At 42.8% G+C, this 17,820-nt stretch overlaps 1 protein-coding gene across 1 annotated transcript in view; it reads left to right on the forward strand.

The window, feature by feature from the left end:
• Window positions 1–414: 414 nt before the first annotated feature.
• The window catches only part of LOC121575627 (ubiquinol-cytochrome-c reductase complex assembly factor 1), a 67,982-nt gene continuing 50,576 nt past the window's right edge, over window positions 415–17,820 (forward strand). Inside the window, exon 1 of the mRNA XM_041888848.2 lies at window positions 415–638. Coding sequence (XP_041744782.2) covers window positions 564–638 — 75 coding nt within the window. The 5' untranslated portion in view covers window positions 415–563. The remainder of the gene's footprint in view (window positions 639–17,820) is intronic.

Raw genomic sequence — 17,820 nt, forward strand, 5'->3', positions numbered from 1 at the left:
CTGTTTAGGGATGTATTTTGGAGTGGACTGTGATTGAAGAAGTGGGATGGGTTTTGTTAGTTGACGTGTTTAATTTTGTTTGATGTCGTTTTTCCCCTTTCCCGCAATGTTTTTTTTTGTTTCGTTTTCAATACCCCGTCCAGCTGGTGTCGGTAATGCACCATTAACATTGGATGCCAACCGCCGTTAAACCCCATCGAAGAAGAAGAAGATTAGGTGTTGATTTATTTATTTATCTATATATGTGTGCATTTATTATTATTTAATTGAATTCTAATTACAGCAGGTTTGGACCTCCATATAAATAACGTAATCCAGTCTAGTCGACTATCCAAAATGTGGTTCTTCTTTTTATGTGTTTTTTTTTTATATCAGGCAGAATGTTTGTAGGTAACATTACACTGTTTCAGACCGGGCAGCATTCGCGGTAGGACAGATTCCGTTAACATTACTTGTGGGAGGGCAAGTATCAGGGTTACAAAACGTGAAGATTTAATTGAAAAAACAATCCGATTCTTGCTTCTTAGTTGGAATACTTAAATATTATAACTTTTGGCGGAGTCATGTATCGGCGACCATTGCAGTCCGTCGTGAGGAAAATAATAAATGTGTCAGCATCAAGAGCCACCTACGGAAAGGTAATTTTCAAGGCTTGCTAACTAGCTACCTAGTTTAGCTTAACGTTAGCAGCTAATAGCTTTAGCTAGCTGTCAAGTCGCAACATTTATTGGTAGCCAAATAAAACAACTCCAGCGCCAACCAAGTCGTGCGCACTGTCTGATTGGAACATGAATAATAGATAGTCGCCTTATTCTATTGAATGTTCCAGAAACATAAGAAAAACATGATCTAACGTTAGCCAATATCAGCTAACATTGATTCCAACCCAGGTGAATGAAAAACAGCTTCTGTGTCAAGGCCATCAGACTGTTAAATAGCCATCACTAGCACATTAGAGGCTGCTGCTGCCTATTGAAATCACTGGACACTTTAAGAAATGGAACACTAGTCACTTTAATTTTTGTTTGTTTTGTTTTTAATGTTTACATATCTTGCACTACTCATCTCATATGTATATACTGTATTCTATTTTATAATATTCTACTGTATCTTAGTCCATGCCGCTCTGTCATTGCTTGTCAATATATGTATATATTCTTAAATTGTGTACTGGGTATATGTTGTGAAATTGTTATATATTACTTGTTAGATATTACTGCACTGTCGGAGCTAGAAGCACAAGCATTTCGCTACACACGCTATAACATCTGCTAAACACGTGTATGTGACAAATAAAATTTGATTTGATTTGAGGTGAACTTAAACGTGACCAGACTGTCACTAACTTAGGCCACGTTCAAAACAACTGGGAACTCGGAAATGTCCGACTTACATTGCCTTAAGAAAGTATTCATACCCCTTGACTTAACCACATTTTGTGTTACAGCCTGAATTCAAAATGGATTCAATATTTTTACAAATTCACCCACAATACCCCATAATGACAAAGTGAAAACATGTTTTTAGAATTTTTGGCACATTTATTGTAAATGAAAATGAAATATCAAATTATATAAGTATTCACACCCCTGAGCCAATACTTTGTAGAAGCACCTTTGGCAGCGATTACAGATGTGAGTATTTCTGGGTGAGTCTCTTAAGAGCTTTCCACACCAGATTGTGAAACATTTTTTATTATATATTTTTATTATTCAAGCTCTGTCAAATTGTTTGTTGATCATTGTTAGACAACCATTTTCAAGTAGATTTAAGTCAAAACTGTGACTCGGCCACTCAGGATCTTTCACTGTCTTCTTGGTAAACAACTCCAGTGTAGATTAGGCCTTGTGTTTTATGTTATTGTCATGCAGAAAGGTGACTTAATCTCCCAGTGTCTGGTGGAAAGCAGACTGAACCCGTTTTTCCTCTGGGATTTTGCCTGTGCATAGCTCCATTCCGTTTTTATCCTGGAAAAACTCCCCAGTCCTTAACGATTACAAGCATACCCATAACATGATGCAGCCACCACTAGGCTTGAAAATATGGAGAGTGGTACTCAGTAATGCATTTGATTTGCCCCAAACATAACTTTGTATTCAGGACAAAAAGTGAATTGCTTTGCCACATTTTTTTGCAGTATTACTTTTGTGCCTGTTTTAGAATATTTTATTCTGTACAGGCTTCCTTCTATTCACTCTGTCAATTAGGTTAGTATTGTGGAGTAACTACAATGTTGTTGATCCATCCTCAGTTTTCTCCCATCACAGCCATTAAACTCTATACAGTGAGGGAAAAAAGTATTTGATCCCCTGCTGATTTTGTAAGTTTGCCCACTGACAAAGAAATGATCAGTCTATAATTTTAATGGTAGATTTATTTGAACAGTGAGAGACAGAATAACAACAAAAAAATCCAGAAAAACGCATGTCAAAAATGTTATAAACTGATTTGGGAAATAATTATTTGACCCCCTCTCATTCAGAAAGATTTCTGGCTCCCAGGTGTCTTTTATACAGGTAACAAACTGAGATTAGGAGCACACTCTTAAAGGGAGTGCTCCTAATCTCAGTTTGTTACCTGTATAAAAGACACCTGTCCACAGAAGCAATCAATCAATCAGATTCCAAACTCTCCACCATGGCCAAGACCAAAGAGCTCTCCAAGGATGTCAGGGACAAGATTGTAGACCTACACAAGGCTGGAATGGGCTACAAGACCATCGCCAAGCAGCTTGGTAAGAAGGTGACAACAGTTGGTGCGATTATTCGCAAATGGAAGAAACACGAACTGTCAATCTCCCTCGGCCTGGGGCTCCATGCAAGATCTCACCTCGTGGAGTTGCAATGATCATGAGAACGGTGAGGAATCAGCCCAGAACTACACGGGAGGATCTTGTCAATGATCTCAAGGCAGCTGGGACCATAGTCACCAAGAAAACAATTGGTAACACACTACGCCGTGAAGGACTGAAATCCTGCATCGCCCGCAAGGTCTCCCTGCTCAAGAAAGCACATATACAGGCCCATCTGAAGTTTGCCAATGAACATCTGAATGATTCAGAGGAGAACTGGGTGAAAGTGTTGTGGTCAGATGAGACCAAAAATGGAGCTCTTTGGCATCAACTCAACTCGCCGTGTTTGGAGGAGGAGGAATGCTGCCTATGACCCCAAGAACACCATCCCCACCGTCAAACATGGAGGTGGAAACGTTATGCTTTGGGGGTGTTTTTCTGCTAAGGGGACAGGACAACTTCACCGAATCAAAGGGATGATGGACAGGGCCATGTACCGTCAAATCTTGAGTGAGAACCTCATTCCCTCATCCAGGGCATTGAACATGGGTCGTGGATGGGTATTCCAGCATGACAATGACCCAAAACACACGGCCAAGGCAACAAAGGAGTGGCTCAAGAAGAAGCAGTGGCCTAGCCAGTCTCCAGACCTTAATCCCATATAAAATCTGTGGAGGGAGCTGAAGGTTCGAGTTGCCAAACGTCAGGCTCGAAACCTTAATGACTTGGAGAAGATCTGCAAAGAGGAGTGTGACAAAATCCCTCCTGAGATGTGTGCAAACCTGGTCGCCAACTACAAGAAACGTCTGACCTCTGTGATTGCCAACAAGTGTTTTGCCACCAAGTACTAAGTCATGTTTTGCAGAGGGGTCAAATACTTATTTCCCCCATTAAAATGTAAATCAATTCATAACATTTCTGACATGCGTTTTTCTGGATTTTTTTGTTGTTATTCTGTCTCTCACTGTTCAAATAAACCTACCATTAACATTATAGACTGATCATCTCTTTGTCAGTGGGCAAACTTACAAAATCAGCAGGGGATCAAATACTTTTTCCCCTCACTGTAGCTGTTTTAAAGTCACCATTGGCTTCATGGTGAAATCAGAGTGGTTTCCTTCCTCTCCGTCAACTGAGTTAGGAGGACACCTGTATTTTTGTAGTGACTGGGTGTATTGATACACCATCAAAAGTGTAATTAATAACTTCACCATGCTCAAAGGGATATTCAATGTCTGCTTTTTTAATGATTTTTCTTTTATCTACCAATAGGTGCCCTTCTTTTCGAGACATTGGAAAACCTCCCTGGTCTTTGTGGTTGAATCTGTTTGAAATTCACTGCTCGACTGAGGGACCTTACAGATAATTGTATGTGTGGGGTACAGAGAAGAGACAGTTCTACTATTATTTAAAAAAAACACTAGAGTCCATCAAACGTATTATTACATTTACATTTACATCATTTAGCAGATGCTCTTTTCCAGAGCGACTTACAAATTGGTGCATTCAACTTATGATAGCAAGTGGGACAACCACTTGGGGGGGGGGGGTAGAAGGATTACTTTATACTATTCCAGGTATTCTTTAAAGAGGTAGGGTTTCAAGTGTCTCCGGAAGGTGGTCAGTGACTCCGCTGTCCTGGCGTCGTGGGGGAGCTTGTTCCACCATTGGGGTGCCAGAGCAGCAAATAGCTTTGACTGGGCTTAGCGGGAACTGTGCTTCTGTAGAGGTAGGGGAGCTAGCAGGCCAGAGGTGGATGAACGTAGTGCCCTCGTTTGGGTGTAGGGTCTGATCAGAGCCTAAGGGTAAGGAGGTGCCGTTCCCCTCACAGCTCCTTAGGCAAGCACCATGGTCTTGTAGTAGATGCGAGCCTCAACTGGAAGCCAGTGGAGTGTGCGGAGGAGCGGGGTGACATGAGAGAACTTGGGAAGGTCGAACACCAGACGGGCTGCGGCGTTCTGGATAAGTTGGAGGGGTTTATATGACTTGTTAAGCACATTTTTACTCCTGAACTTATTTAGGCTTGCCATAACAAAGGGGTTGAATACTTATTGACTCAAGACATTTCAGCTTTTCATATTCAATTAATTTGTAAAAATGTATGAAAACATAAATCCACTTTGACATTATGCGGTATTGTCTGTAGGCCAGTGACCAAAAAATCTCAATGTAATCCACTTTAAATTCAGGCTAACAAAATGTGGAAAAAGTCAAGGGGTGTGAGTACTTTCTAATGGCACTGTATGTGTTCAAGACAATTGGTAATTCGGAAAAAAATAGATTTGACTGGGAAACATCTTTTTGAATGATCATCCAACTCCAAGTCGGGAACTCGGGCCTCTTTCTAAAACTGACTTTCCGACCTGAAGATCACTGACGTCATGATTTGACCTCGTATTTTTCAGAGTTCCCAGCTGTCTTGAAATCCCCATTATTTGAATAGCTAGCTATTAATCCCAACGTGCAGTCAATGTCTCCTTGCCTTTCTGTGTAAAACGCTGAGTGAAAAAATGGTTGAATGCTTGATTACATAAGGGATAATACTCGAAGTCGATATTCACATAAGGAATTCTCAATCACATTCATAAATGGCAAAAAATACATTTAAAAAATGTATAATTAGGAATAAGGTTTTGAAGTGTCTGTCCTATATCTAGGAGATACTGTATAGGAGGCTTAGGAAATATTTTTGTTTTTTAGGACACATATTGAATCCCTTATTTTTGTTGGCACAAAACTACCTCCATACTTCCATTCATTTTTATGGGTTACCTTCAGACGAGTCCCGTGACACTTGTGGGGTGATAGTGGGGTCTGGTTGAACACCAGACGGGCTGCGGCATTCTGGATGAGTTGTAGGGGTTTAATGGCACAGGCAGGGAGCCCAGCCAACAGCGAGTTGCAGTAATCCAGACGGGAGATGACAAGTGCCTGGATTAGGACCTGTGCCGCTTCCTGTGTAAGGCAGGGTCGTACTCTCCGAATGTTGTAGAGCATGAACCTACAGGATCGGGTCACCGCCTTGATGTTAGCGGAGAACCACAGGGTGTTGTCCAGGGTCACGCCAAGGCTCTTCGCACTCTGGGAGGAGGACACAACGGAGTTGTCAACCGTGATGGCGAGATCATGGAACGGGCAGTCCTTCCCCGGGAGGAAGAGCAGCTCCGTCTTGCCGAGGTTCAGCTTGAGGTGGTGATCCGTCATCCATACTGATATGTCTGCCAGACATGCAGAGATGCGATTCGCCACCTGGTTATCAGAAGGGGGAAAGGAGAAGATTAGTTGTGTGTCGTCAGCGTAGCAATGATAGGAGAGGCCATGTGAGGATATGACAGAGCCAAGTGACTTGGTGTATAGCGAGAATAGGAGAGGGCCTAGAACTGAGCCCTGGGGGACACCAGTGGTGAGAGCACGTGGTGCGGAGACAGCTTCTCGCCACGCCACTTGGTAGGAGCGACCGGTCAGGTAGGGACGCAATCCAAGAGTGAGCCGCACCGGAGATGCCCAGCTCGGAGAGGGTGGAGAGGAGGATCTGATGGTTCACAGTATCAAAGGCAGCAGACAGGTCTAGAAGGACAAGAGCAGAGGAGAGAGAGTTAGCTTTAGCAGTGCGGAGAGCCTCTGTGACACAGAGAAGAGCAGTCTCAGTTGAATGACCAGTCTTGAAACCTGACTGGTTTGGATCAAGAAGATCATTCTGAGAGAGATAGCAAGAGAGTTGGCTAAAGACGGCACGCTCAATAGTTTTGGAGAGAAAAGAAAGAAGGGATACTGGTCTGTAGTTGTTGACATCGGAGGGATCGAGTGTTGGTTTTTTGAGAAGGGGTGCAACTCTCGCTCTCTTGAAGACGGAAGGGACATAGCCAGCGGTCAAGGATGAGTTGATCAGCGAGGTGGGGTAAGGGAGAAGGTCACCGGAGATGGTCTGGAGAAGAGAGGAGGTGATAGGGTCAAGCGGGCAGGTTGGCCGTCACAAGTCGCAAGATTTTATCTGGAGAGAGAGGGGAGAAAGAAGTCAAAGCATAGGGTAGGGCAGTGTGAGCAGGACCAGCAGTGTCATTTGACTTAACAAACGAGGATCGGATGTCGTCAACCTTCTTTTCAAAGTGGTTGACGAAGTCATCCACAGAGAGGGAGGAGGGGGGGGGGGTGATTCAGCAGGGAGGAGAATGTGGCAAAGAGCTTCCTAGGGTTAGAGGCGGATGCTTGGAATTTAGAGTGGTAGAAAGTGGCCTTAGCAGCAGAAACAGATGAAGAAAATGTAGAGAGGAGGGAGTGAAAAGATGCCAGGTCTACAGGGAGTCTAGTTTTCTTCCATTTCCGCTCAGCTGCCCGGAGTTCTGTTCTGTGAGCTCGCAATGAGTCATCAAGCCACGGAGCTGGAGGGGAGGACCGAGCCGGCCGGGAGGATAGGGGACATAGAGAGTCAAATGATGCAGAAAGGGAGGAGAGGAGGGTTGAGGAGGCAGAATCAGGAGATTGGAGGGAGAAGGATTGAGGAGAGGGAAGAGATGATAGGATGGAAGAGGAGAGAGTAGCGGGAGAGAGAGAGCGAAGGTTGCGACGGCGCATTACTGTGTAGGGGCAGAGTGAGTAGTGTTGGAGGAGAGGGAGAGAGAAAAGGATACAAAGTAGTGGTCGGAGACTTGGAGGGGAGTTGCAGCGAGATTAGTAGAAGAACAGCATCTAGTAAAGATGAGGTCAAGCGTATTGCCTGCCTTGTGAGTAGGGGGGGACGGTGAGAGGGTGAGGTCAAAAGAGGAGAGGAGTGGAAAGAAGGAGGCAGAGAGAAATGAGTCAAATGTAGACGTAGGGAGGTTGAAATCCCCCAGAACTGTGAGGGGTGAGCCATCCTCAGGAAAGGAACTTATCAAGGCGTCAAGCTCATTGATGATCTCTCCAAGGGAACCTGGAGGGCGATAGATGACAAGGATATTAAGCTTAAATGGGCTAGTGACTGTGACAGCATGGAATTCAAATGAGGAGATAGACAGATGGGTCAGGGGAAAAATTGAGAATGTCCACTTGGGAGAGATGAGGATTCCTCTGCCACCACCCCGCTGACCAGATGCTCTCGGGGTATGCGAGAACACATGGTCAGACGAGGAGAGAGCAGCAGGAGTAGCAGTGTTTTCAGTTGTAATCCATGTTTCAGTCAGCGCCAAGAAGTCGAGGGACTGGAGGGTAGCATAGGCTGGGATGAAGTCTGCCTTGTTGGCAGCAGAACGGCAGTTCCAGAGGCTGCCTGAGACCTGGAACTCCACGCGGGTCGTGCGTGCAGGGACCACCAGGTTAGAGAGGCAGCAGCCACGCGGTGTGAGGCGTTTGTGTAGCCTGTGCGGAGAGGAGAGAACAGGGATAGGCAGAGGCATAGTTGACAGGCTGCAGCAGATGGCTACAATAATGCAGAGGAGATCGGAATAAAATGAACTTAACATCTGGGAAAGGAGAGAGCGGGGCCTCCCTCACCACAACTCCCAAATATAACTCTCCCAACTTCCACCTCAGAAACTATAATTGTTGTAAACTACAGCAGTTCAATGTTTTCTAGGAATAGACTAACCTAGTTTATTCAGCTAGCTAACTAGGTGCAGTATTATTCCGTGAAAAACGTCCGGGCACCTCGTCATAAGACGCCACAGCCAGCTAGCATGCCGGTCTCCAGCAGCAGGGTTTAGCGCCAATACTCAGCCACAACAACCACCAGTGTATCAACACACAAGCAGATCGCTCGTGTCCGTGTCTAACGTTGTGGGTTAGTCCCGACAGCTTGAGCGAGTCCGTCGTCAACTTATTCAGCCAGTTAGTTAGCTAGAATAGTTAGCAAACTAGCTAGCCATTGCTTTCAGACAAAGAAGAACCCCCCCCCTTTCACGGCACGAACACACAGAGAGAGCCAAACCAACGTTAACTAGTCACCCATGTCCCGAATTCCTTGAGCGACTCGGGCTATCAATATGTAAAAAACAAAACACAAGTGTAGGTTATGACTTACCCCTAGCAGCTACTGTTAGCTAGCCAAGTGCAAAGCTAGCCACTGAATTGACTCAGCCAGTTCGCGTCTGTTCGCTCGGTCGTTCCAGCTATTGTTTACAAGGAGCTATCCAGGTTGCAACAAGCTTGCTAATTTTCAAGCACAGTAGCCACTTGCTACCTAACGTTTACGTTTAGAACCTTAACGGTTCAGACAATGAGGTTAGACAACAGCTGAATGGTAGGCAGTTATTGTATGTAATTATTGTAGGCAGCCAGCTGGTGTAATTACAGGCACTCTCAGGCGTGAAACAACTATACCGTTGCTAATAGCTACTCGCCAGCTAGTCCAGGTGGTGAGTTAGCTAGCTAGCTAGCTTCGTGCTACACCCGGCACCGCCGAATACAATACTAACCTACAATAATTACATACAACAACTACCTACAACAACCCACGATACCTACCTACAATACCTAACTACAATCTAAATACATAGTTTAAGCCTTACTCGACAAAGCCCAAGCTATGTATAAAGCCAAACTTACCTGACGACCTCCTCCCAGCTGTTCTCTGGCAAATGACCTCACCACCAAAAAATCCAGAATTTTTAGAGTGGTCATATTAGTTTGTAGGCCAAACTGTTTGGATGCTAGACTTTTTCGTCTCATGGTCTGACAAACACTGCTGTAGTTCGGCCACAACGCAGATGTGGAAGGCCGACATAGGCGGATGCGGTGGATTGAGACGAAAATACTTATTTCCCTCATTAAAATGCAAATCAATTTATAACATTTTTGACATGCGTTTTTCTGGATTTTTTTGTTGTTATTCTGTCTCTCACTGTTCAAATAAACCTACCATTAAAATTATAGACTGATCATGTCTTTGTCAGTGGGCAAACGTACAAAATCAGCAGGGGATCAAATACTTTTTTCCCTCACTGTACATATCCTTAAAAAATATATATATTCCCCTTTATTACTTTCCAACCCCACCACCCTTTCCCTAATTGGAGTAAACTAGTCAACAACAATGCTTAGGCCTCTACTTCTAGCTTATACTTACTACATACATTTTATGGACACAGTCAATTTTACAATAATTATATTTTGTTTGTTTTTTCTCCTGAACTTCTTCTACTCTCAACCTCTCCGATCATTTTCATGATGTCCATCCGGTTTGCTTCTACATGCCATATCTTTCTAACTGTGCTCTTTCACAAAAGCTCCCAACCTACAAGCTATATACTTATTTTGGACACTGTATGCTTACATTATTAGTTATCTTGTTATTAGTCCCATCCTTCAACTCCATTCAACACCACCCATATACAGTGGGGAGAACAAGTATTTGATACACTGCCGATTTTGCAGGTTTTCCTACTTACAAAGCATGTAGAGGTCTTTAATTTTTATCATAGGTACACTTCAACTGTGAGAGACGGAATCTAAAACAAAAATCCAGAAAATCACATTGTATGATTTTTAAGTAATTAATTTGCTTTTTTATTTCATGACATAAGTATTTGTTACATCAGAAAAGCAGAACATAATATCTGGTACAGAAACCTTTGTTTGCAATAACAGAGATCATACGTTTCCTGTAGGTCTTGACCAGGTTTGCACACACTGCAGCAGGGATTTTGGCCCACTCCTCCATACAGACCTTCTCCAGATCCTTCAGGTTTCGGGGCTGTCGCTGGGCAATACAGACTTTCAGCTCCCTCCAAAGATGTTCTATTGGGTTCAGGTCTGGAGACTGGCTAGGCCACTCCAGGACCTTGAGATGCTTCTTACGGAGCCACTCCTTAGTTGCCCTGGCTGTGTGTTTCGGGTCGTTGTCATGCTGGAAGACCAAGCCACGACCCATCTTCAATGCTCTTACTGAGGGAAGGAGGTTGTTGGCCAAGATCTCGCGATACATGGCCCCTTCCATCCTCCCCTCAATACGGTGCAGTCGTCCTGTCCCCTTTGCAGAAAAGCATCCCCAAATAATGATTTTTCCACCTCCATGCTTCACGGTTGGGATGGTGTTCTTGGGGTTGTACTCATCCTTCTTCTTCCTCCAAACACGGCGAGTGGAGTTTAGACCAAAAAGCTCTATTTTTGTCTCATCAGACCACATGACCTTCTCCCATTCCTCCTCTGGATCATCCAGATGGTCAATGGCAAACTTCAGACGGGCCTGGACATGCGCTGGCTTGAGCAGGGGGACCTTACGTGCGCTGCAGGATTTTAATCCATGACGGTGTAGTGTGTTACTAATGGTTTTCTTTGAGACTGTGGTCCCAGCTCTCTTCAGGTCATTGACCAGGTCCTGCCGTGTAGTTCTGGGCTGATCCCTCACCGTCCTCATGATCATTGATGCCCCACGAGGTGAGATCTTGCATGGAGCCCCAGACCGAGGGTGATTGACCGTCATCTTGAACTTCTTCCATTTTCTAATAATTGCACCAACAGTTGTTGCCTTCTCACCAAGCTGCTTGCCTATTGTCCTGTAGCCCATCCCAGCCTTGTGCAGGTCTACAATTTTATCCCTGATGTCCTTACACAGCTCTCTGGTCTTGGCCATTGTGGAGAGGTTGGAGTCTGTTTGATTGAGTGTGTGGACAGGTGTCTTTTATACAGGTAACGAGTTCAAACGGGTGCAGTTAATACAGGTAATGAGTGGAGAACAGGAGGGCTTCTTAAAGAAAAACTAACAGGTCTGTGAGAGCCGGAATTCTTACTGGTTGGTAGGTGATCAAATACTTATGTCATGCAATAAAATGCAAATTAATTACTTAAAAATCATACAATGTGATTTTCTGGATTTTTGTTTCATTGTTTCTGCAGATAGAAAATTGAAAATATACATTTTTGCTAAAAGTATTATTATATTATTGATCGATTGACTATGACTTTTCAGATCACCCAGTAATGCTATCTGCAAGGTTAGCTCCAGGTAAATATTGCAATCCTTTAGCCACTCCTGGACCTGTGTCCAAAAAACAAGCTACAAATGGACAGTACCAAAACAAATGATCTAATGATTCAGTCTCTTCGCAGCAAAATCTGCAGAGCTGGGAAGATTGTATCCCCCATATAAATAACTTTCTATTGGTAGCAAGAATGTTATATTATAATTTAAATTGAAAGATTCTAAGTTTTGAATCCGGTGTCGTTTTGCGTATCAGTTCATAAACACTATGCCATGGGATCGGTACGTAAAAAATCTCTTCCCAACTATTTTGAAATCTATATGGGACGGCTGTTAATCCTTTGGTAATTAAATTAAACTGGTATACTTTTTTATTTATCACAGTTTTCTTTAACCAATTATGTTCTTTAATGCAAGGCCGACAGACAAGTTCCTTACTTTCTCCCCCTTCCACTTTCCTCTTCCATTTTTGCGGTAAGGCAGCAATTATTTGGTTGTGATTTTGGGTAGAGCAGACATTTCCATATGTTTTTGTTAGCTGCATGTGCGACATAACTCCACCAGTCCTACCGATGATATCATTTACGAAGATTATACCTTTTTTAAAATAGGTTTTTTGTCATTTAGTATATTTGAGTTTAACATTTACATTTTAGTCATTTAGCAGACGCTCTTATCCAGAGCGACTTACAGTTAGTGAATACATATTTTTTTATACTGGACCCCATGCTCTATCAACTGAGCTACATCCCTGCCGGCCATTCCCTCCCCTACCCTGGTCGACGCTGGGCCAATTGTGCGCCGCCCATGAGTCTCCCGGTCGCGGCCGGCTGCGACAGAGCCTGGATTCGAACCAGGATCTCTAGTGGCACAGTTAGCACTGCGATGCAGTGCCTTAGACCACTGCGCCACTCTGTTGCATTATTTGTTCTGTTGTTTCTGGAGGATTCAATTGAAATTGCAACCAACTTCCTATGGCTTGTTTTAGAAATAGTGATATTTGAGAGATTAATTCATTTTCAAATAACTGAAAGTGGGAGGTTGTAATCTGAATAAAGGGAAAAAGGCCATTCTTGAACATTGGGTGAGACAATCTTACTAATTTGCTAGATAACCAGTTCGGATTTAAGTATAACTTTTGTATGACTGAAGCTTTTAGTGATAGGTCTAATGCTTTAATATTTAATAATTTCTGTCCTCCGAATTCATATTCATTATATAGGCCCGTTTAATTTTGTCTGGCTTGCCGTTCCAATTAAAATGGAATATGTTTTTCTCATATAATTTAAAAAACTGTTTGCTAGGTGTGGCAAGACCATAAGCAAATAGGTAAACTGGGATAATACTAAAAAGTTAATCAAGGTGATTTTTCCACAAATTGACAGGTATTTACCTTTCCATTGTAGCAAGATCTTATCTATTTTTGCTAACTTTCTATAAAAATGTATTGGAGTGAGATCATTTATTTCCTTTGGGATATGTATTCTGAGTAAATCCACATCACCATCAGACCATTTTATTGGTAAACTACATTTTTATTTTTTAGTGATCCAATACGTAATATAGTACATTTGTCATAATTTGGTTGTAATCCAGAGAGGTTAGAAAAAGTATCTAGATCCTCTGAGGCAGTGGAGGGATTTTAATTGTGGATTTAAAAGAAAACATGAATCATCAGCGTACAATGACACCTTTGTTTTTAAGACCTGGATTTCTAATCCCTTGATATTATTGCTGGATATGATTTTAATAGCTAACATCTTGATGGCCATAATAAATAGATATGCCGATAGTGGACAACCTTGTTTCACTCCTCTTGACAGTTTAAAACTTTCTGAGAAATAGCCATTATTTACTATTTTACACCTAGGGTTACTATACATGATTTTTACCCATTTGATAAGAGATTCTCCAAAATTGAAATGCTCCAGGCATTTATATATAAACCCCAGTCGTACTTTATCAAATGCCTATTCGAAGTCTGCTATGAATAGCAGGCCGGGTTTCCCAGATTTTCCATAGTGTTCTATTGTTTCCAGTACTTGCCTTATATTATCTCCAACATATCTTCCATGTAAAAAACCTGTCTGATTAGAATGAATAATGTCCGACAATACCTTTTTAATTCTATGCGCTATACATTTTGCTAGAATTTTTGCATCACAACACTGAAGTGTAAGGGGCCTCCAATTTTTTTAATGGACTGGATCTTTAGATTTTCCACTTGTATCCTGTTTCAGTAATAATGAAATCAGACCTTCTTCTTGAGTGTCTGATAATCTACCATTTTACATAGGAGTGGTTAAAACATGCTAATAACGGTCCTCTTTAGTATATAAAAAAAGGTTTGGTATACCTCGACTGGTATGCCATCCAACCCTGGAGTTTTCCCGGACTTAAAGTCTTTAATTGCATCCAGAAGATTTGTTATTATGTTACTTACATTGATGCATGGGTGCGTCAATAGACACTTAAGTATTAACACACCCATAAACTCTCAGATGTGTGAGTGCTTTTCCTATTTCTAATAGTATCATTTCAAATAGAGAGAATCTCTTAGCAAAATGTAAACAATGTGTGAGGATTTATGAATCCTGTTTCAGTATCGAAATGACAAGCCACGTGTACAAGTGCATTGGACATGCCCACGAGGCCAATACTAATCCCATCTAATCTGCATTGGGAATGCATGCCATAAATAATCTCACATCCACTGTAACCAAAAGGGTAGAGCACAGATAGTGGAGGAAAGCGAAAAATACCCTTGCTTGTCCACAGTGAATGGTGACTTTTACATGGGCTGCAAATTAGCCATGGAATCTATGAATTCCATCCCTGTATGGCTGACCGGGCCGAGAGGAAAACCCTAATCAAATTACACTTGTAGCTAGCATGCCAACCACCGGAGACGGTGGACAGTGTGTGTAGCAGAAAGAAGCAAATCGCGCAAAATTGCGGGAGGAGATCCACCCGCAGCTGAGATGATTACGGTATTAAAATATAGATAAAATGCATTTGGAAAGTATTCAGTCACCTTGACTTTTTCCACATTTTGTTACGTTACAGCCTTATTAAAAAATTGATAACGATTTACAGTGGGGGAAAAAAGTATTTAGTCAGCCACCAATTGTGCAAGTTCTCCCACTTAAAAAGATGAGAGAGGCCTGTAATTTTCATCATAGGTACACGTCAACTATGACAGACAAATTGAGGAAAAAAAATCCTAGAAAATCACATTGTAGGATTTTTAATGAATTTATTTGCAAATTATGGTGGAAAATAAGTATTTGGTCAATAACAAAAGTTTCTCAATACTTTGTTATATACCCTTTGTTGGCAATGACACAGGTCAAACGTTTTCTGTAAGTCTTCACAAGGTTTTCACACACTGTTGCTGGTATTTTGGCCCATTCCTCCATGCAGATCTCCTCTAGAGCAGTGATGTTTTGGGGCTGTCGCTGGGCAACACGGACTTTCAACTCCCTCCAAAGATTTTCTATGGGGTTGAGATCTGGAGACTGGCTAGGCCACTCCAGGACCTTGAAATGCTTCTTACGAAGCCACTCCTTCGTAGCCCGGGCGGTGTGTTTGGGATCATTGTCATACTGAAAGACCCAGCCACGTTTCATCTTCAATGCCCTTGCTGATGGAAGGTTTTCACTCAAAATCTCACGATACATGGCCCCATTCATTCTTTCCTTTACACGGATCAGTCGTCCTGGTCCCTTTGCAGAAAAACAGCCCCAAAGCATGATGTTTCCACCCCCATGCTTCACAGTAGGTATGGTGTTCTTTGGATGCAACTCAGCATTCTTTGTCCTCCAAACACGACGAGTTGAGTTTTTACCAAAAAGTTATATTTTGGTTTCATCTGACCATATGACATTCTCCCAATCCTCTTCTGGATCATCCAAATGCACTCTAGCAAACTTCAGACGGGCCTGGACATGTACTGGCTTAAACAGGGGGACACGTCTGGCACTGCAGGATTTGAGTCCCTGGCGGCGTAGTGTGTTACTGATGGTAGGCTTTGTTACTTTGGTCCCAGCTCTCTGCAGGTCATTCACTAGGTCCCCCCCGTGTGGTTCTGGGATTTTTGCTCACCGTTCTTGTGATCATTTTGACCCCACGGCGTGAGATCTTGCGTGGAGCCCCAGATCGAGGGAGATTATCAGTGGTCTTGTATGTCTTCCATTTCCTAATAATTGCTCCCACAGTTGATTTCTTCAAACCAAGCTGCTTACCTATTGCAGATTCAGTCTTCCCAGCCTGGTGCAGGTCTACAATTTTGTTTCTGGTGTCCTTTGACAGCTCTTTGGTCTTGGCCATAGTGGAGTTTGGAGTGTGACTGTTTGAGGTTGTGGACAGGTGTCTTTTATACTGATAACAAGTTCAAACAGGTGTCATTAATACAGGTAACGAGCGGAGGACAGAGGAGCCTCTTAAAGAAGAACTTACAGGTCTGTGAGAGCCAGAAATCTTGCTTGTTTGTAGGTGACCAAATACTTATTTTCCACCATAATTTGCAAATAAATTCATTAAAAATCCTACAATGTGATCTTCTGGATTTTTTTTCTTCTCAATTTGTCTATCATAGTTGACGTGTACCTATGATGAAAATTACAGGCCTCTCTGGCTGACTAAATACTTTTTTTCCCCACTGTACATTACCACAGCATGATGCTGCCACCATGCTTCACTGTAGGGATGGTGCCAGGTTTCCTCCAGACGTGATGCATGGCATTCAGGCCAAAGAGTTAAATCTTGGTTACATCAGACCAGAGAATCTTGTTTTTCATGGTCTGAGTCCTTTAGGTGCCTTTTGGCAAACTCCAAGCGGATTGTCAAGTGCCTTTTACTGAGGAGTGGCTTCCGTCTAGCCACTCTACCATAAAGGCCTGATTGGTGGAGTGCTGCAGGGATGGTTGTCCTTCTTGAACGTTCTCCCATCTCAACAGAGGAACTCTGGAGCTCTGTCAGAGTGACCATCGGGTTCTTGGTCACCTCCCTGACTAAGGCCCTTCTCCCCCAATTGCTCAGTTTGGCTGGGCGGCCAGCTTTAGGAAGAGTCTTGGTGGTTCCAAACTTCTTCCATTTAAGAATGATGGAGGCCACTGTGTTCTTGGGGACCTTCAATGCTGCAGAAATGTTTTGGTACCATTCCCCAGATATGTGCCTCGACACAACCCTGTCTTGGAGCTCTACGGACAATTTCTTCGACCTCATGGCTTGGTTTTTGCTCTGACATGCACTGTCAACTGTGGGACCTTTATCTAGACAGGTGTGTGCCTTTCTAAATCATGTCCAATCAATTGAATTTACCACTAGTGGACTCTAATCAAGTCGTAGAAACATCTCAAGGATGATCAATGGAAACAGGATGCACCTGAGCGCAATTTCGAGTCTAATAGCAAAGGGTCTGAATACTTATGTAAATAAGGTATTTCTGTTTTTTATTTTTAATACATTTGCAAAAATGTCTAAACTTGTTTTCGCTTTGTCATTATGTAGTATTGTGTGTAGATTGATGAGGATTTTTAACAATGTAATCCATTTTAGAATAAGGCTATAACGTAACAAAATGTGGAAAAGGGGAAGGGGGCTGAATACTTTCCGACTGCACTGTACATTCATAATAGACAGGAGGAGACACTACTTAAAGTCTCAGGGGGGGATGACATCACAGTGACTACTAGAACTCCGCTGCAACTCACCTCTGCTACAGTCACACCCCTTTCACCACCTCCTACGCCACCAACAGTGTTACTCAGCCGCTGACTGTTTAATCTGAGTCAATGTAGCAGAGTTATATACCCACAAAATGTATTCTGCAGGTGCTAGATTGACTCAGTTCACACAGTCTGCTCTGCTGGCTGCTCAGGTTGATGTGGAGAAGGAGGTCAATGAGTGTAGCAGAGGGTTGAGTGTGTAGCACGTGAGCTAGTTGACAGGTGAGTGCTAGGCTCTTTCTCAATTCATCCTTCCTCGATTCATCTCCTCACCTCCTTCTAAAAACTCAAAAGAGAAGGGTCAGAGGGGTTAAATTTAGATTTTGTCACTGGCCTACACACAATACCCCATAATGTCAAAGTGGAATTATTTGTTATTAATTTTGCAACATTTAGAAAAACATAAG

Source organism: Coregonus clupeaformis, chromosome 10 (assembly GCF_020615455.1).
Source record: "Coregonus clupeaformis isolate EN_2021a chromosome 10, ASM2061545v1, whole genome shotgun sequence".
Lineage (NCBI taxonomy): Eukaryota > Metazoa > Chordata > Actinopteri > Salmoniformes > Salmonidae > Coregonus > Coregonus clupeaformis.